The sequence below is a fragment of the Pelophylax lessonae genome (genome assembly GCF_965119305.1).
Source record: "Pelophylax lessonae genome assembly, chromosome: 8".
NCBI classification, from domain to species: Eukaryota; Metazoa; Chordata; class Amphibia; order Anura; family Ranidae; genus Pelophylax; species Pelophylax lessonae.
In genome coordinates this window covers 182,354,272-182,378,820 of record NC_138775.1, presented here as the reverse complement: position 1 = coordinate 182,378,820, position 24,549 = coordinate 182,354,272, and the positions used below count along the sequence as shown (strand labels likewise).

The following is a 24,549-nucleotide window of genomic DNA, read 5'->3' as shown; positions in this document are numbered from 1 at the left end:
GAGTTTATTGTCACTGACAATATATGATATAAACCCCAGATTTGACTGTGTCGACATTTTTTTAAAAAAGGTTTTGTAAAATATGGAACACATAGGGGTTGATTTACTAAAACTAGAGAGTGCAAAATCCAGTGCAGCTGTGCATTGTAGCTAATCAGCTTCTAACTTCAGCTTTTTCAGTAAGGCCCCTTTCACACAGGCGGACCGTTCAGATCCGCCTGTCCGTTTTTTTGGCGGATCTGAACGGTCCCCCCATGCATCTCTATGGGGGATCGGATGTCAGCGGAGACATGTCGGCTGACATCCGATCCTGTCCGTCAAATCTGGACGGATGGAAACCCTATTTTCCATCAGTCCAGCGGATCAGATGGGATCGGATGAGAACGGACCGACGGTCCATTCCCATCCGATTTTCCCCTTAGAGATGTATGGGGAACTGACAGCTGTGTCTCCGCACACAGCGCGGAGACACAGCTGTCATCCTCCTGCTCAGCGGGAGATCGGCGGCTCGATCCCCCACTGAGAAAAGCGGAGTCCGTTTGACAGACACACTGTGTGAAAGGAGCCTACGGGCCCCTTCACACGGGCTTTTCGATCAGGTCCACCTGTCAGTTTTTCAGGCGGACCTGATTGGATGCTCCATGCACCCTTATGGAGCAGCGGATGTCAGCGGTGACATGTCTGCTGACACCCGTAGCTATCCGAATCTGATCCGGTCCTTGAAGTCCAGACATATGGAAACCATATCTTCCATCCATCTGGAGGATCGGATGAAAAGGGACAGGTGGTCCATTTTCATCCGATCTCCCATAGAGGAGAGCAGGGATCTGACAGGTCTGTCTCTGTACAGAGAGCAGTGACGGAGCTGTCATCCGCCTGCTCAGTGGGGATTAGTGGATCGATCCCCGATGAGCAACACAGAGTCCGCCAGGCAGAAAGCCTGTGTGAAAGGACCCTTAAAGTGATAGTAAAGTCTGTGTGTTTAGCCACTTGACCTCCGGAAGATTTATCCCCCTTCCTGACCAGGCCATTTTTTGCGATACGGCACTGCATTACTTTACCTGACAATTGCGCAGTCGTGCGACACTGTTTTAAAATAAAATGTCTTTCCCCGCAAATAGAGCTTTTTTTGGTGGCATTTGATCACCTCTGTATTTTGCTTTTTTTTTTTTTTTTTTTTGCGCTATAAACAAAAAAAGACTGACAATTTAAAAAAAAAAAAAAAAAGAAACCAACATTTTTTACTTTCTGCTAAAAAACATTTCAAATAAAAAAATTAAAAAAAAAACAAAAAAAAAATTCCTTATCAATTTAGACCAATATGTATTCTGCTACATAGTTTTGGTAAACAAAAATCCCAATAAGCGTATATTGATTGATTTGTACAAAACTATAGCTTCTGCAAACGATGGGATTCTTTTTTTTTTTTTTTACTAGTAATGGCGGCGATCAGTGACTTATAGCGAAATTGTGGTGGACATTCGGACACTGACACTTTTTGGGGACCACGACACTAATACAGTGATCGGTGCTAAATAATATGCACTGTTACTAATGACACTGGCTGGGAAGGGGTTTAACAGAGGTAATTAAAGGGTTACCTGTGTGCCTAGCCAGTGTTTCTGTGTACTGTGGGAGGTGCCTTTACTAGGGGAGGCCATGGATCCTAGTCCCTGCATTTTAGAGACACAGGATCCATGACTTCCCTCCTGTCAGAACGGCAATCTGCCTTGCGCAGCAGTGATGCCACTGCAGCTCGGCCTCTCAAGCAGCCGAAGATAGGAAACCTGGAAAGAACACTGGGGGAAGATGAAAGTGCGGGGGGAACCAAGACAGCTCTCTGCTGGAGGGCTTAGTTTGCAGATAAGTGTCATATTGTGCAGGTATGCGGTGAATACTAGGACATTATGACTTAAACCTGCATGGGAACCAGCTTTTTAAATTTAGGACTGGACTTTACTACCACGTTAAGCTTTGACAAAAAAAAAACCTGGAAGCTGATTGGTTTCTATGCAGAGCTGCACCAGACTGCACTTTCGAGGTTTATTAAATCAACCCCATAGTAGTGAATCTGATTATAGCTTTGGTCTTTGGCAATATGTATTAACTGTGCCTGGTGCAAAATGATGAAACCAAGTTACAGCCAAAAAGTGGTTTTCAGTTTTGGATAGATTAGGTGAGGGTTAAAACTTCAGGTGTTCATAGTAAGAATGACTTTAGCAAAAAAAAGTTAGAGAAAAGGGGGGGGGGGGGTATGTCATGTACTTTTGAGAAGGTTATGATAAACCTCTATATACCTTGACACATTCACTTTTGGAAAAAGTAAACAGATTGCCTTAAGCAATATCAAAATCCAATTACATTTTCTAAATATTCCATGACAAATCAGATTACAAACAAATTAATATGACCTGCTAATCTTTGTATAATTATGAAAATACCAAGGTAATGCGTTTTCTCCAGCTTTTTTTTTTTGTGCCTCATCTTGTCAAAAAGAGATGTGTCAAACTGGCAGGAGTTATAGGACTGAAGCAAAACCGAACTATTAATATTAAATGAACAGTACACATAGTATAAAACAAATCACTTCTGATGACGATAATTATTTTGTACTCTCAGGGAACATTTATTCACCCTTCCTAGCCAATCAATCCCAGGATTCCGACTTCTAGTTTACAAAGACATTCAGACTTTGGTAAGGCAAGGCAAAAAAAATTGCTATTTAGAAGGATGCAAGGTAACCAGCCAATTTGGTGCCTCCATTTTCCCCTTCATTTGCTCTGCCATGGGCCAATCTAACTTTATATATCACTAGGGTTATCAGTAGTCTGGTTTTCCAGAAATCCCCAATCTGAAATCTGAATGCACAGCTCAATCTGCCAGACAGAAAGCTATAAAACCTGATTATGGTAAAGTGCTGGCTGGTACTTTCTGAAATTAGCACATTGGTAAAATTTCCTGGATACTTTACGACTAAACATTACTAGTATGTATTGCATTAACCCTTTACCTCTAGCTCCCTTATCACCTCCTCATATGCTCGCTTCCAGGGCTTTTCCTGAGCCTCTCCCATCCTCTGCAACTCTCTACGCCAATCTGTTCGACTATCTCCTACTCTGTCCACTTTTAGATAATCCCTGAAAACCCTTTTCTTCAAAGAGACCTATCCCGCCTCCACCTAACAACTGTACTTTTATTTTTTCCTTTAGCCCATCCCCCACAGTTAAAGAGGTTGTAAAGTCATATAACACAATTACTTGTGTCATCTGTTTTTGCAAGATATAAAGTGCAGTGTGTGTGTTTACTTCAAATTATAATCTTAAATACCTTTTTTCACAGCTCCTCTGTGCAGTCACATGATCTCCCTCTGCTCTGCTTCCTCAATCTAAGAACAGCAGTGGGAGGGGCTTAGATTCCTCAGTGATGTCAGCCAGCCAGCAGAGGCAGATCATGTGGCCAAACAGAGAAGTTGTGCAAAAAGGTATTTAGGATTATAGTTTTTAAAAAACTGACATACTGCAGTGAATATTTTGCTAAAACAGAGAAGATACAAGGCATTGTGCTATGCAATGCATTGCAATAGAGGCAGGAGGAGAGGGAGGCTCAGAGGGGATCGGCTCTGCAGACACAGACTGGAGCTGACAGGCAAGGAGGGAGGGGGAGAGGAAGAGACACTCAGAACACTGCGGATGATGGAGGCACGCAGGCTGACTATGGTAGTCAGGGATCAACAGCCATGAATACTGTGGTCAGCACACAGAGGGGGACACCGGAACTGGCAGGATCAACCAGGTATTTCTGATAAAACAAAGGGACAAAATGACAATACAACAGCACTATGCTACTGATCATGCTTTAAAGGAACCGGGCATTTTTTTTTCTCTTTAGGGTAACAACCACTTTAATACCTTATGTATCTCTTGACCCTCCCTCTTCGATTGTAAGCTCTTACGAACAAGGCCCTCTGGTTCCTACTGTATTAGATTGTATTTTAATTGTACTGTCTGCCTTTCTGTTGTTAACCGCTGTCGAAATTGTTGGTGCTACATAAACTCTGTATAATATTAATAATAAACATAGTCTCTGCCAAAAAAGCAAAACTGTGTGTTTATAAAGAGCCTCCACTACCCCAGTTATAGTCACCTTTCCTGTGCTCTTCCGCCACTCCTGCCTCCAACTGCAGCCAGAAAAAATACCCAAGACTTCCAAGTATGCACTCTGATCTTAGCAGTCAATAGCTAGACACAGGCAAGGTAAGGTGAGAATAACTGGAGCAGGAGGGGCCATTTACAAACACATTGTTACTCTGCCCTGCATGGGCATAGTGAAAAGTGTCTAAATGAATCTTTGATATGCTCTTCACATTTTTATATGCTTATTCATTCACATTTTTGATACGGCTGTTGAGATATCAGCCACATGAAGAGTGAACTATTTCTAATGACTTGACTGATTCACTGAAATCACAGTACACCTGGGTGTACACCTAGGTTCGGTAGATATGCCTAGTAAATCTATCAAATCAGCTTACAGTTAAAGCAGGCAACTTACATTATATAGCGCTGTCAATTTACGCAGCGCTTCAGAAACATATACTGTATATATTGTACATTCACATCAGTCCTGCCCTCAATGTGCTTACAATCTAAGGTCCTTAACTCACATTCATACATACACTTACTAGGACCAATTTAGACAGAATCCAATTAACCTACCAGCATGTCTTTGAAGTATGGTAGGAAAACGGAGTACCAGGAGGAAACACTCACAAGAACAGGGAGAACATGCAAACTCTAGGCAGGTAGTGTCATAGTTGGGTTTTGAACCGGTAACCCTACTGCTGCTAGGTGGAAGTACTAGCCACTGCGCCACCCCTATGTTAACAAATTTGAGAAACACTGACCTGTGTTAACCGGACATCCATCAATCCTTCCACATTCATAACTAAAGGCTTTGTTTCCTCACCACTAGAAGCTCTGCTAGTTCCATGGCACAGCACACCTGTTCAGGATCATCCACTCTGTAGTTTCTGTCCTCAAATTAACATTGCTTTCAGGAGACAGACAACTGCAGGTTGTAGTGCCAAACAGGAGGTGACTGTGATCAATAAAAGTCCTATTTCTTGGTTCCTTTTAATTTGTGTGATTATTGTGCACATTCAAACCCAAACAACAGAGCTAGGCTTTTTCCTCCTATTTATTTCAAACATGTATAGCACATTAATACTACTCACAACCACAAAACTGCACAAAATTGCCAAGAAAGATCAAATAAAGCTAATCTTTTAGGGAAATTCCAACCAAAACCTGCATGCAGAAATTATTTTAATGGACCTTTTATCATTCACTTTGACTTGACCTTTCACCCTAAAATATTGCAATTTCTACCCAAAGGGCACAGTTAGTGCATTAACAGTACCCTTAAAGGATAACGCAACCCAAAAACAAAAATGTAAAATATTGAGGCATATCGGTCCTTAGATGTGGTGGCTGCATTGATTTTTCTTTTAACAGGCAATTTCAGTAAGTACAGAAAAAATAACATTTTTGAATTGACTGTAAAACCTTTTTTTTTTTTTTTTTTGAGTCAACTTAGTGTCACAAGAGGCGTAGAACAATTATATCAATATAGGTTATATTGTCGCCTATAGGAAGTCTGGAAATTGGCAAAAAAAATTGTAGGGATAACTACTACCAGTATGCCTCAGTTTGTAGCAAAGCAGTATCAAGAGTATGATCATCACAGAGGGGTGGGACCTGTGTCCCTCTAAAGACAATCAAAAGGGCAAGTAGGAAAATAATTTTAGCTTTCTTGTCTATTGAGAAAAACAGCTACTTTTTCACTCTCAGGATTTTCTGACACCCACCATGACATGAGATCCCAGGGACCCAGGGGAGACAGGTAAGTCACGCAGGTAAGGGACACATGGCTGTGGTAAGGCAGCAAGTTCCCAAACATGTAGTTAGAGCTGCCTGAACCAGATCTACTAGACAGCTGGCAATTCCTGGCTGCTTTAGCGGCCCAGAGTTCATTTGCATGCTGGTACTGACGCCGCCACAACACTTCTGGAAGTAGCAGCAAAATGGATAAAACCTGGGAAAATGGGTGTATTGCAGGGATGAAATGCATGTGTTCGTTTTTTTATTTTGACTTGACATACTTCAACTACATATCCCAGCAACCCTTGCAGATACAGATAACAAAATCCCATAGGAGTGTATGAGTGGTCTCTCCCGGGTGCAGTTTTAGAGGAGTAATGAACAACAGTACTGTCCATAAGTAGTAGTAGAGAATCCCTTTTACCTGAACTAGTTTAAAGACATTTCCCCACTCATCTAACTAGTTTTCTCAGTTCAAATAATTGTTGGACACATGCCCCAGCATTTCTCTGCTTCTAATGGCTAATGTACAAATTGAGAGCCACTTCAAAAATGTAAACACTATTAAGTAAACACTACAACAATCAAAAAAAATGTGCTTATTAAAAAAAACATTTTGCTTTCCTTATAGATACATTTTTTTCACATTCGCACCCTGCATGGCATATTAGACCTAATTCGCATGGGTGTACTTTAGCATACATCTGTGCAAAGGACTACGTTTGCTTTCACAAGAATCATAGGTGTTTATTCCATTAGCGTGCAGGCAATCCCAATTATGCCTATTGGGATGCTATGGCTGCACAGACACAGCCGCTGGTCCTAATTCACCAGCCGTGCAGGTGCATGTCCCGAACACACAGCTGTAAAATTGGGACCAGCGGCTGTGTCTGTGCAGCCACAGCATCCCAATAGACATGAATGGGACTGTCTGCACACTGATGGAATGAACACCTGTGAATTCCATGTGGGCAAACATGACCCTTCACACAAATATATGCTTAAGTGTGAACAAGGCCTTTGGCTTGCACAGCTTTTCACTTGTTTCTTTACCGAATTTATACAAAATGGTTTACACCAAAAATGTACAGGTTTTACTAATGCTCACCTTTTTATATAGTAGCTGAGACAAATACATTACAATAATTCTTGGGATTTTCAAAAGGGCCAGCAAGAAGGAACCCATAATTGCTGTTCCAAGATGGTACCAGAACAGAAGAGACAAGGAAGACAGGATAGGGTTCTTGACTTTTGTTTTATCTCTGTAAATATTAAGCAGACACAGTACATAAAATCCCATGAAATTGAAAATAAACACTAGCACTATTATCTCCATGCATTGTTTTAAAGGCATCTAAACACCATACAGGAGGCACAATCTTTAATGTAATCAATAAAACCAACCATCCTTTGATATTTGTACATCAATTATTGTTCTGCACCACCGAAACATCTATTTCCCTTACAGAACTAATGTAAGCTAGATGGAGTTTTCAAGTCAAATGGAAATTTCTGATTTTCCTCTATGTAGAAACACAAGGGCTCTGACCTCCAAAGACCTTCTTGTAATCAAGGGAAACCTAATGCAGCTGTTATTTACATTACTTCATGGACTGGAGCTCAGCCAGTAAAATGCACAATTTCCCATATCATGTGGTAATACTAGTAAAAATTGTAAGTATATGTAAAGTGCAGCGTCTACATATACTTACCTAAGAGGTTTTTGGCATATTGGCTTTTGTGCTAGCTGCCAATTGATTCACTGAGTGTGGCCTTTTTGTTTGTATATATTTATGTATTTTTAAAATGTAGCTCCCTGGTCAAGTAAAACCTAGACGCCATGATAAAAGGAGAGCTTGGACTGTATAAAAGTGTCCTTAATCAAAAATGACCTTTCAGATTTTTTAGGAATCCACTTGACCCTGTAATAGAAGAAGCAATATACTTACCTTACCATTGGCCTATGTGCTTGCTGTTACCCGACCACAACATCCATGCCACACTTCCAGGCGTGAAGAATACCTGCACCCCTATCTAAAGGCATACGAGCTGCAGGGAAACAACAGCGTGCGATGGGGTCACAGGCATTCAACCCAACTGACAAGCTGAATGTTTGCAGGGGTCAGGGAGCAGAACATATATAGAACAGCATCAGATGTATGGGGGAACGATCCGAGCTGACAGCCAAACGAATAGTGCTCGGGAACGCAATGCGTTCCACGGCGGCTCCGGATCAGGAAGTGAGGCAACTACGCTGTACGGTACGCTGGCTGCTGAAGACGTCTATGACCAGAGTGCAATCTGTATTACAACCACCTCGGGCACCCTCCTTTTTGCACGAAGATAATTGGGATTGCCGTACGAAGATTTAACCCCCCCATTTATGGACACTATATATTTATTCATTTGGCATTGAGATATTTCACTGTGCATCTAAAGGGGGTTACTCAACTTACGAAAATTCTCGCAGAATAAGACTTTGGAAGTAATGTCATGTATTGGATTGTAATGTATACTTTCATTTCTGAGCATGCGTAGTCTTGCTTTTTCGATTCTTGTTAGCCAAAAACTGTACGGATTAAAACAAAAATTGTATGATCTGGTATCGTACGGGAGCATTTTTTGTGTTTGTCCCTTCGGATAATTTTGGATGAACTGTGGTGATCGGCTCTCGAAAACTGTGTACTATCAGATTATCGCACAATCGATTCGAAAGCGGTATTTTCGTCGGATTTTCTCTTTGTGAGTACTAGGCTTAGTTCAGAACTTTCCTAAAATACTTATTTTATTTTAACTAAGTGTTCTAAAATAATTATAAAAAAAGTGTAGCGCTAATATAAAACATAAATAAATGATATAATAACAATGAATCTTCATCCAGAGAAATGGAAGAAGAATGTCAAAGGAAAATTATAGTGAATAAAGTCCCAAAAAGCAATCAGAATAATGGTGAAAGTCCAAAACTAGTCCAAATAGAAATAATGTGACAACGATCCTTTCTGTGACACCCAGGGAATTGTGTAGATTGGGGACACCACAGTGCACAAGAAAAGGGAGCAGCTTACCAGAGCGCCATGGCTACTCAAATGAATTGGAAAGCCTCGCCAAGCAAAAGGATGTTTCACATAAACCTCACAAACTCCAAGGGAAAATGGATAGCGCCATGGAGGGGTCAGTTCCTCATAATCACTCCGTGATGATCAAGTGGGTGTATGGAGGAAAGTAAACAAAGGACTCATTCATTCGTCTGTGATGATGCAGATCTTCACTTCCGTCTTTGCAGTGTTGCGGTTGGCGGAGTTGTGTGTCACTCATCCAGTGTTTCCGATGACGTGGCGCACTTGCCCCCGCCTTCGCTTTTCTGTTATTGGCAGAGATGCATGCCGCTCATCTATGTTGTGGGGGATAAGAAGCGTGTGTTCTGGTAGTCACGCCCAGACGACGTCTTTTGATGATGAAACGCGTCGGCGACACCAGACGCAACGTCCACACGCCCCCTTACTGAGCCGGCCTACTGCTTTCTATGCTGACTGGATACACGCGGGATGCCGTGGCCGGATCTTCAGCTGCTATATTCTATGTGCCTGCTTGTACTGTACCAATGTGAGTAGTTTTTTAATAAATTTTTGTATATGTGTTTACAGGATTATGCTATGGTCCTTTGTTTACTTTCCTCCATACACCCACTTGATCATCACAGAGTGATTATGAGGAACTGACCCCTCCATGGCGCTATCCACTTTCCCTTGGAGTTTGTGAGGTTTATGTGAAACATCCTTTTGCTTGGCGAGGCTTTCTAATTCATTTGAGTAGCCATGGCGCTCTGGTAAGCTGCTCCCTTTTCTTGTGCACTGTGGTGTCCCCAATCTACACAATTCCCTGGGTGTCACAGAAAGGATCGTTATCACATTATTTCTATTTGGATTCGTTTTGGACTTTCACCATTATTCTGATTGCTTTTTGGGATTTTATTCACTATAATTTTCCTTTGGCATTCTTCTTCAATTTCTCTGGATGAAGATTCATTGTTATTATATCATTTATTTATGTTTTGTATTAGCGCTAAGCTTTTTTATATAATTATTGCATTATTGATCACTGTCTGTAGATCTTGTGTTAGCTGCTTTTTTTCATTTGCAACCAATTGTTTTCATGTTTTTATTCATCATTTATAGCGCAGAAACACCCCTTTGCTATTTTAAGTGTTCTAAAATGTAAGAAGCGCTGTGTTAGGTACACCTTTACAACCAAATATCAGAACAAAACAAATGAAAAAATCAGGGGTTTTTTTTCCAAAATAAGCACAAATCTACAGAACATACCGATGTAAGAACCGTGAAACAGTTGCCCCAGAAATGATAATATGCTGACATGTAAGGAAGAATTCACTGGTCCATATAAGACCAAATAAGTGATACCACCACATATATCGAATTCCGGCCAGAGGTTTAAATTCCACTTGCCCATCTGATGATACCTGGGCACTGCCTGGAAAGACATAGATGCTTATAATAAATACATAACTATGGGTAGTCATAATATAATAGCATAATACACAACATACAAGTTGCAGCAGACATGTCTGCAGTGTGCCTTTTTTTTGCCTTGCTCCATAGACTAAAGATGGCCTTGAAATGAAACATTACTGGGAAGGGTCCACAAACTTTCAAGAAACTGTCTTAGTGAATGAATGACAGGAACACATATTCTGGTTGGTTTTATGCAGCTCTTGTGATTTTGGCTGGTCAGTCTTTCTGAATATTTGCACTATGTACAGTAGCTTTGTACACTAGATTGTACCTGTCGTGCTATTCATTCTCAGCATTGCCACAGCAAATGATCGATCGTTTATAGTGAAAGATTTTCCATTTCTGCTGAATGCCGCAATTTCTTTCCAGTCACACAATATTTATAAGGCTGGGTTCACACTAGAACGCGGCACAAAACCTACAATCCGTGAGTGATTCCTGCACTGCGTTCAAAATGACACCCCAAAACACAGGTCATAAAATGCAGTGTGTTATCCTGGAACAGATCGCAAGTACCATGCGATCCAGGTGCAGTGCGTTTCCAAAAGTACAGCATGCACTACTTTTGGTGTGATGCAGTGCGATTTGAGCCCTAAGGCAGAGGACAGCACACAAGCTGATGTGGTGGGTAGCATGTGAAGGACCATATATTTTTTTCTACATGCAGCAAAGCATCTACTCAATTTTTTTTTAAATATTGGCACCTATGCCCTTCATATTTTGGGGCCCAGTATACACAGACACCTGAGGGATCATGTCTTCATCTTCAACTGCCCTTCAGAGTCTATGGCCAGTTTTCAGTATTATCAATGGGCATCATCAATACCTTTCTTTGCATCCTGCTAGATAAAAGGTGTTAACTTTAAAGGCCATCTGTACTTTTAGCAACACGCTAGGCCCGTATTTAGGGTGTGCCATTTATAATGTTGCCAAGCACCAAAATCCTCACCCCTTGAACCCACCCCTTTACTCTCCCCTGCAGCCACTATCACTTGAAAAATTGATGCAGCTATGTGGGGCCCTGCCCTCACTGTCACGTCATTCATTCATGGAGATCTGTGAATGAATAAACTACAAGTCCTGTTTCCACTGTGGCACACAGACTTGTAGGTCTCAATGGACTACAAGTATGCTAATCAAAGCACTCTTAGTCCATTTGGCATATCTGCAGATCAGTGACTGGAAAGCCTGTACGTCTCAGAGAGCTGTAGGAAGTGTCCGCAGCACCCTGGACACCCGGCGATCCACTGTTCATGTGTGCAATATTTAACAGGCTCCTGTGTAAAAGAATAATAAATGCATTTTTATTTACCTGTAAAATGTGAATGTACTATTTTTTGTTCAAGGAAAACTTAGCCTTTAAAGTGTATGTGCAGACAGTTTTTTTTTTTTTTACTCTAAACAGAGTGGGGAAGAGTTGTACTGCTAAAATGAACAGACAAGGACTCACTGCTCAAGGTGGTGTAATTGCCTGATGACTCACACAGGTGCATGCCCCGGCTCGCCTCCGTGAAAACTTGATAAAAGAAAAGGAATTGGCAGCACTCCAGGTTGAGTCAAAAAATGGATTTTTGTAAAATCTTACCGTAAAATCCTTTTCTCTTAGCTCATTGACAGACGTAGTCCTCGGTGATACACCACCTTCGGGTTATGTTGCCTCCACAGGAGCAGGACTAGACAGGAAATTAAAAAGCTCTGGCCACACCCTAGGGGCAGTCCCAGAGGGTATATCCTCTCTCTCTCTGCCTCAGCAAATCAGTTATGTGAAAAAGCAGTCTTTAGAGATTTAACCCAACCCAACTCAAAAAAACAGAGGGGCGGGGACTACGTCTGTCAATGAGCTAAGAGAAAAGGATTTTACGGTAAGATTTTACAAAAATCCATTTTTCTCTAGCGCTCATTGACAGACGTAGTCCTCGGTGATACACCACCTTCGGGACGTCCCAGAGCAGTATCACAACTGAGGGGTGTGAAAATGAAATCAAATCCCAATCTAGAAGGCCCAACCGGTGCCAACTAGACGTTTACAATGCTCATCCTTAATGATGAGACTCAACAAAAGAGAGAAAAAATTTCTCTTTTTTTTTTTTTTTTCTTTTCAAACAGAAAAAACCCTTGAGGTAGACCACCGGTCTCCTCAAATTGCGGCCTGCAAAACCTTGCGGCCAAATGAGGCATCCGCCGATGCCGTCACATCAATTTTATAGAATTTTGTAAAGGTATGTACCGACGACCAAGTGGCCGCCTTACATACCTGGACCACTGAGGCCTGATGGCGAAAGGCCCAGGAAGTACTGAGCGCTCGAGTGGAGTGCGCCCTAACAGGGAACGGAGGACTCTGACCCTTAATAGAATAAGCCTGTACCACCGTTTGTCTAATCCATTTGGCAATGGTCGCGGCAGATGCAGGCAAACCCTTTCTGGGGCCATCCGTGATCACAAAAAGTGAATCCGTCTTACGGAATGATTCCGTAGCTTTCAGGTATACCCTGATTGCCCGAACCACATCTAAGGAATGCAACGCATGTTCCCGATGATGCTTGGGCTGAGGACACAAGGAAGGTAGTACAATATCTTCATTCAGATGAAAATCTGAAACCACCTTAGGAAGAAAAGATGGCTTTAGGATGAAGTACTACCTTATCCCTATGAATCACTAGGTATGGGGACTGGCATGATAATGCAGCCAGTTCTGACACCCTGCGAGCAGAAGTAATAGCCACCAAGAAGGCCACCTTCTGGGATAAAGTAAGCAAGGGAATCTCCCTGATGTTTTCAAAGGGAGGTTTCTGTAGAACCGACAAAACCAAATTAAGATCCCAAGGCGGTAAGGGCGCGCGGACTGGAGGAGCCAGGTGCCGCACCCCCTGGATGAAATTCCGCACCAAGGATTTGGTAGCTAAAGGCTTCTGAAAGAAGATTGCTAATGCTGAAACTTGACCCTTGATGGTGCTCAAGGCTAGCTTCTGCTCAACCCCTTGTTGCAAAAAGGCCAATATTCGAGACACCGAATAGGTACGTGGAGGAAATCCTAAAGATTCGCACCACGCAATATAAGTCTTCCATGTGTGATAATAGACTTTGCTGGAAGTCGCTTTCCTTGCTTTAATAAGGGTAGGAATGACTGAAGTAGACAAACCTCTGTCCTTCAGTACTTGGGTCTCAATGGCCAGGCCATTAAAACCAGCGACTGTAAAGCACGAAGGTAAATTGGTCCTTGAGACCACAGACACTCCCTGAGACGAAGTTCCCACGGAACGTCTGCGACTAGCATGTCCAAGTCGGCCAGGCCGGCTTGAGGAGGCCAGCCTAGAATTTCTAGGACCACTGGCGCTGATTGGATCTGAACCAGGCGTCCCTAGAGCTATCTGGCCCCGACCATCCGAGAAAGTCTGGTCGTTTTCTGTTTCCACACATTTATCAGATACCTGATAGTTATCAGGAAAGGTGATCTTTTCTGGTTGAACCTCAGGGACCGAAGTCACCCAACTAGAGGCTACTTGGCCTATCTGGTCAACCAGATCCGATTCCTGTGAGGTATCGGGACTAATCTTAGGAAAAGGTAAAGGAAAAGATCTATTCAGGGAACGGTAACTACCGCTTCCTGTGGTACTTAAATGTTGGAAGGGAAGAATCGCACCGGTAGTAGTGGTTGATACTCGATCTAATGTCCTGAATACCGGTGAAAACGTCCCCCCACCCTGAAACCGGGTGGGGGCGCACCTTCAGGCTGTGTACTCCTTTGCTTCGGGTTTGGCTGGGTTGGTCCTCTGCTTGTCCGACCAGCCCTTCTTGAACCCTCCTGGAGGAGTCTTGCCTTTCCCGCTAGTACCAGCCGGGCGCCCTTTATGGGCGGTAAAGAAAGGTCCTCGCTTGTTGCGAGGTCCCTTAGCTTTTGCAGCCTGTGGCAAAAAAGTGCTCTTGCCCCCAGTGGCATCCTTAATGATTTCATCTAGGTTGGCCCCAAATAGACGATTGCCCTGAAAAGGGAGATTGGTCAAGGTCTTTTTGGAACCTAGGTCAGCTGACCAGCATTTTAACCACAGCACACGTCTGAGAATCACTGCTAACTTAGATGCATGCCCTAATAAGGGAGTTGTGTCCAAGGCTGCGTCACAGATAAACCGTAGCCCTTGTATGATCTGTTCCATCAAATCAGATGTCTCCTGGGGAATATCTTTTCCCCTAAGATCTTGGCGTACCATTTTCGCCCATTCCGTAAGTGTCTGGGAAACTAGACCAATAACAATTACTGGTCTAAATGCTGACCCTATCAGAGAAAAGATAGTGCGGGACTCTGCTTCTATCTTTCGATCCACCGGATCCTTAAAGGACGAAGTGTCCTCCACTGGAATAACCGTGGCTTTATTCAGCCTGGAAATAGGCGGATCCACGACTGGTGGTACCGTCCATTTCTTAATGATGGATTCCTCAAACGGATAGCGTCTAGCAATACGCTTGGAAATAGTAAAGGTACGTTTAGAATGCTCCCATTCTCCTTTAATCTGATTACCAAAACATTTAGGTACAGGAAAAGCCTTCGCCGTCTTGATGGGCTTATTAGTACCAAAAGGCCTCTCTGTTTCAGTTGCCTCTGCCGGTAAAGCCTCAAGTTTTAAGGTTTCTTGCACTGCCACAACTAGTGCGTCCACCAATGCTTCTTCCTGAATTATAGCAGGAGAAGAAGCGTCCTCCTCACTGTCTGAGGGGGCTTTACCTGGGATAACAGCCCTGGCAGAGGAACCTGCAACTGCCGTGACCATCTCTGAATCTGAGTCAGAGGTGTCAGATGGTATAGGGGTAGGCGGGGGTCGCTTCCTTGACCCCCGTCCCTGACAGGCCGCCTCCACCCGAGCCACCATAGACTCCAAAATTGCTGTAAATGACTCTATACTCTGTGCACCGGCGGGTCCCGAGGCCCCCTCGAGGGAAACAGGTGGGGGAATATGTGTGGCAGGGTCCATGATAACTCCAGTTACTTCCTGGATAATATAATTCAAAAGAAAAAAACTTTTTTTTTTTTTTTTTTCTGACCCCCAGCGCCACAAAAAGCCCCTTAGTGTTACCTGCTAGGGATCCCTATCGATCGAGAGAGAGAGATAGACCCCCAGGCTCACCACTTGATGCTCAGAGTTAAACTGCAACAGCTTACAGCGCTGTCTTGACAAACAGGAAGTCTTTTGGCTGGCTGCCCAGGAAGAAAGGAGGCGGCTCCGCCCCTCTGCACGCCTTCCGGCGCCTCCCCCAAGCTCCACGAGGTGTAGGATCACCTCAAACATGGCCGCCCCCATGCTGGAGACACGAGGCTACGCCAAAATGGCGGCTCGTGCGATCCAGCAAAAAAAATGGCGGCGGCCTGTACTGACTAGCGGTGTGCTGCAAGGCACACAACACTCTCTCTGCATGGGGATATGGCGTGGTTGGCGGTACCGGCCCTGGCGGACCGCATGGCCGTTCGGGAGGCCTGCTAATAGCTGGAGATCTGATTTGGAAGGCAGTCTACATGTCCGTGGCTTCTGACTGGTAGGTAGCTTATACTTAACCCATAAGATTCCCAGAATGCCACAGATTACATCTTTAAAACATGTATACAATAGATTGTTAGCTCCCAAACCAAGCCTCCTGGCTTTTTGCACACATAAAATCACACTCAAAGTAGGAGGATTTGTGACATGTTATAGGATAGAAAGGACTCTTTCTTACCATACAGAGAGGGGCCCGCGTTCACCACAAACCCCGTCAGGGAAAAAGGGGGAACATACTACTCACCATACCGGAACCAGGCGGGCACCAACTCCTGACAGTACCCCTCTCCACCGGGGTGGGAGGGCTGTCGACCGATACGGACGCCGTGACTCATGGTCTTTGGCGTTTCAGCGAGACGTTTAACTCGCGGGTTCAGTCCTTTTAATGGGACTTTGTCGCGGCCGACCCAGCGCGGAGCTATGGCCTGCACGCGCTCGTAGGCTGAACTGGGGTGACCACCGGATCTCAACATCCAGCCCGTCGCCCAGTTCAGCTTTCTTGCTTGAAGATCTCACAGGAACACTGGAGAAAAAAAGCTGTCTAAAAATCCTTTAAGAAAAAAATTCTTGCCAGGACCTAAGATCCCAGCAAGGTATCTAGGTCCTTACTCCTAACTAGACAGAAAATAACTGATTTGCTGAGGCAGAGAGAGAGAGGATATACCCTCTGGGACTGCCCCTAGGGTGTGGCCAGAGCTTTTTAATTTCCTGTCTAGTCCTGCTCCTGTGGAGGCAACATAACCCGAAGGTGGTGTATCACCGAGGACTACGTCTGTCAATGAGCGCTAGAGAAATCCAGATTTATTGACTGGACATCCAAATATGACAATCGTGACAAGGTAGACGAGTTTCACACACTGACTGTGTGCTTAATCATTTCTGTTCAACTGCTAAAATGGGTAAAACCTCCAGGTTTTTATCACTATTCGAAGGCTATTTTCCTACTTACAACAGACAGGAAGCAATGAGAAAACTCCAGCAAGACAGAATAGAATCTTTTTGTTTAGTAGAATAGGGGAAAACTAGGACCTTATTGGTTTGTTAGTGTTTAAATATAAAAACATGGGGCAGTCACTCGGCCCTCATCCATGGTAAATTCAGAAAAGATAGAGGAGGAGGACTATGTCAGACTTTACTGGCCAGAAAGGAGCAAACCAAACTATCTATATATGTATTATCACAATTAATTTGTACATATTAAAATATAGGGATGCCATTGTGCATCTCTTAACCACTTAAGCCCCAGAGGATTTAGCTGCTCAAAGACAAGACCCTATTTTGCGATTCGGCACTGCGTGATTGTAACGGACAATTGCGCGGTCGTGTGACGCTGTACCCAAATAAAATTGACGTCCTTTTTTTCACCACAAACAGAGCTTTTTTTGGTGTAATTTGATCACCTGTGCGATTTTTACTTTTTGTGCTATAAACAAAAAAAATATGAAATTCTCAAAAAGTAAAAATCTAAATTTTTTTACATTTTAGGCCAATTTGTTTTCTGCTACATATTTTTGGTAAAAAAAAAATCACAATAAGCATATTTTGATTGGTTTGAGCAAAAGTTATTGCGTTTACTAACTACGGAAAAGGTTTATGTCATTTTTGTTGTTCTTTTTTTAACTAGTAATGACGGCGATCTGCGATTTTTTTTGTGGGACTGTGGCATTGTGGCAGACAGATCGGACCCCTGACTGACATTTTTGACACTTTTGGGGGTACCAGTGACATTACTACAGTAATCAGTGCTATAAAAATGCACTATTACTGTAAAAATGACACTGGCAGGGAAGGGGTTAACTTTATTGGTGATCAGTGGGTTAAATGTGTCCCTAGGGGCGTGATTCTAACTGTCAAGGGGCGTTGCTTGTTAGATCATAACAGAGACATACGATCCTACATAGCAGGATCGCATAGCCTCTGTCATGATCTAAGGGAGAATGACAGACAGCTGTGTTTACATCAGCCATCTGCCTTTCTTCCTCTCCTGCGGGAGATCGCGAGTGGCCGGCGGACATCGGAGCCGCCGGTCACTCGCGCGGGGATGTCAGTGAACGAGCGGGGGCGAGCGACGTAGTACTACGTTGGTTTGCCCAGGAGCGGCTGACTGCCACAGTAAATATACTGTATGCGGTCGGCAAGTGGTGAAAACAGCATAACACATTTATAATAAAACAAAAATTGTGGTTCTCAGGTAAGTGCTATGGTAAAGATTCCTCAGAGGCCAACCTGTTTCGCTGCATGCTTCCTCAGGGCCTAGGGTACTGCAACAGTACTCATCTCACAATATACCACATGTATGTATAGGTTCATTTCCAACGGACGCTGGGGTATATAGGGATTGGTTGACCGTAGAGATCTTGTTTGGGGATTGGATATATCCAAATCCTCCTTAGGTCGAGGAATAGAAACTCAGGGGAATTTATGTTGCAAGTAGATAGATTCCTACAATTCCTTAATGAGCACTGAAATGTACGTGCATATATATGCAGACAGACTGGAAGTGCTTTAGTCCCCCCCCAAAAGAAGGAAACAAGTAGCCGTCCTAGTACAGCTTGGTATGCGCAGTGAAATTACACCTATCGTCCAGAGGCCAGGCCCAACCAATAGGAACGGTCTCTCCTATTGCCACAAATCTCTCCAGTCAACGTAAGGAAGCATGCAGCAAAACGCTTTGGCCATTAAAGATCTTTACCACAGTACTTACCTGAGAACCACGATTTTTGTTTTATTATAAATGTGTTATGCTGTTTATGAGATGCACAATGGCATCCCTAAATTTTAATATGTACAAATAAATTGTGATATTTTATTTATATATATATATATATATATATATATATATATATATTTTTTTTTTTTTTTTTTGTTTGGTTTACTCCTTTCTGGCCAGTGAAGTCCGACATAGTCCTCCTCCTCTTATCTTTTTTGTTAGTGTTTTCTGTGTTCTTGTTGCAGATTTTCCCCACTTCCGGTCAAACAGTTGTCACCAGAATAGAATTCAAGTGAAACTCTTGCTAACTAAGCCCGTGTTAGCAGTTGTTTTACCCCTTCTCCACCTTAACCAGAGCTATGAAAAGGTTTTGGTCAGACATACACTTTAACGTTAATAAACTCCTAATAGCCACTACTACAGTACGTATTAAGAACACATACATTGCACTGTATCTTTTTTTTCCCCCATTTTCTCCATGATACAAGCAAAACCCTCAGGATATATTAACCACAACAGCACTACATATTTCAGTTTTTAATGCTATAAAATGTTGTATAAAAGTGACATCTAGCGGTAAAGAAACACAGCTGCAATACAGTTATGGGACAACTAGTAATCTGGAGTCCTGTGCCATAAATTAGACAATATAATCTGTTCCTACGTTTATATTTATATTGTATAATTGGACTGCCTAAAACACCAAAGCAATACCACAACCATACAAACTACAGTTGCAGTGGAAACTAACTATAATGTACCTAACACAGGCAGCCATTTCTATCCTGATTTATTTTGCACTTGCACTGCTACCTGTACATGATATAAACATTAAATAATGAAAATGAAGTTATATAGAAACTGTTGGGCTAACAATTCATACTTTTTTTTTTTTACTCTCTAGTGAAGAGGAGGTGCAAAAATCAGTATCTGAGATGTGCCAGCATTTTGCATCACCATAATATTACTTTTCGTTTTTTTATTTTATTTTAAATTTTCACATGGTGATCCTTCCAGTATCTCCAGTCCCAGAAACTTTCACTCGCTGCATTGTATCTATCAAAACAGTGGCATTGTCACCATAGAATATGAAGGGTGTTACAAACACCTCCCCCAGTCCAAAAAAGTGAGGTGGTGTTCTGATAACGCTGCAGCAGAAGCAGAGTGTGCTGGAAGTTATCAGCTCACTGGATTTCTGGCAGAATTAACAGGTATTTTCTGCACCCATGGAACAGATATAACTATAAAAAGTTTCAACGGTATGTTTCACAGAACAGGGGACAAACAGAAGTTGTTCGTTATTAGGGTTTACTATACACTTTAGGACAAATAAATTACACAATTATTGTGATTCACTGAGTAGTGGCATCCTTAACTATCATAACTGGTTTATTCACCATGCAGCAAAGAAACATAACAAGACAGCATTCAGCAGTGCATCCTGCATAAATGCATTCAGAGTAAAGATTCCTATCTGTAGAAGTATAAAAATTATAGAAGAAAATAAACTTCTGTTGTATCTGGTGGACATTTGCAGTCTGTTCGCTGTGCAATGCAATACATGCACAGAACTGTTGCACTTTGTACATTGTACTATACATTACATTCCCCAGACTACAAAATTATATACGGTGTATTGTACATTTAAACAACTAGGAATTATTTTAGAAATTCTGTGTTTCAGACCTTTCAACAAATGGGCACACTTCACTTGCTTGTGAATAATATTTTCATGCATAAAAAATTGAGAATGCTGGCTAACCTAATTTTTTTTTACATAATTTTCAAATATTGGTTTTATTGGATAAGCTGTGAAAAAAAACTATTCCTTAACAGGTCATCAAATTCAAGACTTATACTATGGTGTCGCTATTACTAATATCAGTCACTGAATAAATGGGCTCACTGCAAAAGAGTAGATACTTACCTCTCCCACTGCCTACACTACTGATTACTACTCTACTAGGAAAAAAAAAGCCCCTTCAGAAACAAACACTTCTGGGAGTGTTGGATTACTGATCCCTCTTTATAGTCAGTTGTTTCTCCCACGAACCCCTGCATCACAACAGGACATGGCCAGGAGGGGCAAGTATGAACACTCTTATTTGCAGGGTAACCATTTATTCGGTGTTTTGTTTTAGTGACAGACACTTCAAGACAGGCTGCTTGTCTTTTGCATGATGCTACTAAATGATGCAGCTATTTTATCACAGAAGAAAGGAGGGTAATATAGCATGCTCTACCTGAGATGTGTAATTTGAAAGCATCAGAAGTAGTGATAAGCGCATGCCTGTTTGGACTAGGATCTGAACACATATGTGCAAACCCACCAGGAATCTGTTACTTGTACCGCCCAATCTTCTATGGCCAAGGCATTCCCCACCTCGCAGATACATGTATACAAAAGGGCATGTATATGTGTGGCAGATGATTGGTCTGGACAAGTGACAGCTTCCTGGCATGCATGAACACATGGGTTTGAATGCTACTCTGAACATGCCTGAGCTTATCACTGAACACAACACTTTCTCTAGAATTGTTCTTTTTCCCCCTCAATAGCGTCCCCCTAAATGCTGTGTTAGTTGGTAGGTCCCAGGACAATACTTGGACTATGCAGTAAACTAAGCACAGGACAAGTGAGCAGTGGCGGAGCCAGAGGGCTAGCTGGGGTGGCAATTGACACCCCAGATGAAATCCTTGACACCCCTGTTGCCACCCCAGCCGCTAACAGTACCTGCAACAATTTGCCGAGTGCGCTCCTGCACCCGGCACAAGCATACAACAGACCAGCTTTTCATTTCCCTTCCTTCCTGTAAGCGGAGATACTCCCCAGTGGCGGAGCCAGAGGGCTAGCTGGGGTGTCAATTGACACCCCAGATGAAATCCTTGACACCCCTGTTGCCACCCCAGCCGCTAACAGTACCTGCAACAATTTGCCGAGTGCGCTCCTGCACCCGGCACAAGCATACAACAGACCAGCTTTTCATTTCCCTTCCTTCCTGTAAGCGGAGATACTCCCCCCCCCTGACAGATGCTTCGTAGACCCGGCCGGGCACTGCGTGACGTCACTCGCAGAGAAGCCGGCTGGAGGCGTGATTGGAAGGACTCGGAGGAGCAGAGGAGAGCTGCTTGAGCTGCAAGTAACCTAGAGGAGCCGAGGAAGAACTAAGCACTGCATAGACAGACATCACACTGACAGGTATATGGGAGGTTATATTATTGGCAGCCTCCAGCTCGCATTCCCTGTCTGTCTGTCTGTCTGCAGCAGACTCGGCTCACTCTCTCTCTCTCTCCAGGTTATTTATTACCTCTCTACCCCGGCGGCAGAACTGCAGGGGGGATGGAGAGCTACGACGGACTTCCTGGCAGAAGGGAGATCTGACCATGAAGACTTTCCAGAGGTGACTGATTCCAAAAAAAAAAAAAAAAAGTTCTATATAGTATGAAGGGATGAATGGGCCACCGTTCTTCTATTATTGACTGTGATTAGGGATTTACACACAAAGTATTATAAAAATGCAAATGTATTAATCATACAAATTCATTAAAACCATCATATAAAATCAGCAGCTGATCAGCCACAGGACTATTCTATATTCAGAGACCACCTTCAGGTAACATGCACACGTGAGTAGATGAACCCCTCTACACAGCATCATGCATATACAGTATGAAATGCCTCATAGGGGTAAATTATTCAGTCCTGACCTTTGCACTCTATACATAGGTGTAATTATCAAGTGTGGTTATCAGGCATGGCCCGGGTAAGATGACTGATCATGCACAACCTGGGGAGGGACGCTCGGTTTGGCATGTTAGCCCTAGGCGCTGGATGACCTTGTCCCAGCACTGCTTATGCTTATAACATTACATAGATGAACCTGAACGAGAGGGCGCCTGTGCAGCTATTTCTTTGTGACTGTCTGTGACTGAGCGCGGTGAGCAGCAGCGGAGCCGTGAGCCGCTGCACAGCTAACCAATCAGGTGTGCAGGCACGCGTGATTGGTTAGCTGTGCAGCGGCTCACGGCGCCGCTGCTGCTCACCGCGCTCAGTCACAGACAGTCACAAAGAAATAGCTGCACAGGCGCCCTCTCGTTCACTTCTTCTACCTGTAACCTTAGGCAAGTCTCTCTCTCTCTGGTCTCTGCATGATTGAAGGGGACACGGCACGCTGGTCACTACATTGATAGGTTAGCAATCATGCTGGTCACTACATTGATGGGTTGGTACGCTGGTGGTCACTACATTGATGGGTTGGTACGCTGGTGGTCACTACATTGATGGGTTGGTACGCTGGCGGTCACTACATTGATGGGTTGGTACGCTGGCGGTCACTACATTGATGGGTTGGTACGCTGGCGGTCACTACATTGATGGGTTGGTACGCTGGCGGTCACTACATTGATGGGTTGGTACGCTGGTGGTCACTACATTGATGGGTTGGTACGCTGGTGGTCACTACATTGATGGGTTGGTACGCTGGCGGTCACTACATTGATGGGTTGGTACGCTGGTGGTCACTACATTGATGGGTTGGTACGCTGGCGGTCACTACATTGATGGGTTGGTACGCTGGCGGTCACTACATTGATGGGTTGGTACGCTGGCGGTCACTACATTGATGGGTTGGTACGCTGGTTAGTACATTGTCAATTGATGGGGGGGCATGCTGGTCACTACATTGATGGGGGGCAATATTGTGCAGCCCTACTCATAGGTATGCGCATGGGGTGTGCCGGGTGTGCCTAGGCACACCCTAATCACCCTTAGTGCAGTGCTTCTGCCATGGCCGCCGCCGCTGTGTCTGCTGCTCTCTGCCCCTGGCTGCTCAGCTCCCGAACCCAATCCTGTCGGTGCGGAGACTGAGAGGGACTGTCTGGGGGAGGACCCTGGCCTGCTGTAAGGGGGGATCTATATCGGGGACCTCACCTCACCCTGGCCTGCTGTAAAGGAGGATCTATGGGGGACCTGCCCTAGCCTGCCCTAAAGGGGGATATATGGGGATCCTGCTCTAAAGGGGATCTATGACATAAATCCCCCTTCAGAGCAGGGTCCCCATAGATCCCCTTTAGAGCAGAGCCCTGTGATCGGTGTGCGGCCTTAAAAGAATAATATTTACTTTGATAATTGTTTATTTAATTAAGAATGTTTTAATACCGCTAAGACCCCGTTCACACTGGGGCGACCTGTCAGGCGACCTGGTCGCCTGACAGGTCGCCGTAGGTCGCCTGCCATAGAGAAGCTGCGGACCCGTTCTAATAGGAGCGACACAAGTCGCTCCGACTTAGAAAAAGGGTCCGGAGCTTCTTTGGGGCGACCCGGAGCGACCTGCATAGACTTCAATGTTATGAAGTCCGTGCCGGCCGCTCCGAGGTCGCGGTGCGAGCAGCGCGCCGCGACCTATGAGGTCGCCCCGGCAAGTCGGATCACCCCAGTGTGAACGGGGCCTTAGGATGTTTGTTTACATTTATTTATAAAAGTGTATATATATATATATATATATACACACACACACGCGCATGTATATTGACCCCCCAAAATAATACCTTGCCACCCCTTTGCCACCCCTGTTTTAAAAGTCTAGCTCCGCCACTGCAAGTGAGTGACAATGAGTGAAGAATTACAGTGTAGATGACAGTATAGCCAAATAACATTGACATAAACATGTACATACACACATTGACTTACCTGAAGTGCCCATACTAAGCAGCACAGCCACCCATAGCATCCAATAGAAGAGGAGAATCAGAAAAGTCCAGAGGGGCTGCACCAACAGGAATGGGATCTGGCTGATAAAGCTGCTTGCAACGTTGAAGAGCTGAATGGTCATCTGGATCCTTGTTCTCATTACAAAAATTAGAATCAACAGGATGATCTAAAAACAGAAATAACACTAAAAATCCAA

General features: G+C 43.7%; 1 protein-coding gene across 1 annotated transcript in view; it reads right to left on the bottom strand.

Moving 5' to 3' along the window:
* The window catches only part of SLC44A3 (solute carrier family 44 member 3), a 190,502-nt gene that overhangs the window by 70,955 nt on the left and 94,998 nt on the right, over positions 1 to 24,549 (bottom strand). The window contains exons 10-12 of the mRNA XM_082265861.1: positions 24,333 to 24,519; positions 10,202 to 10,367; positions 6,988 to 7,141 (exon numbers count right to left, since the gene is read on the bottom strand). Coding sequence (XP_082121987.1) covers positions 6,988 to 7,141; positions 10,202 to 10,367; positions 24,333 to 24,519 — 507 coding nt within the window. The remainder of the gene's footprint in view (positions 1 to 6,987; positions 7,142 to 10,201; positions 10,368 to 24,332; positions 24,520 to 24,549) is intronic.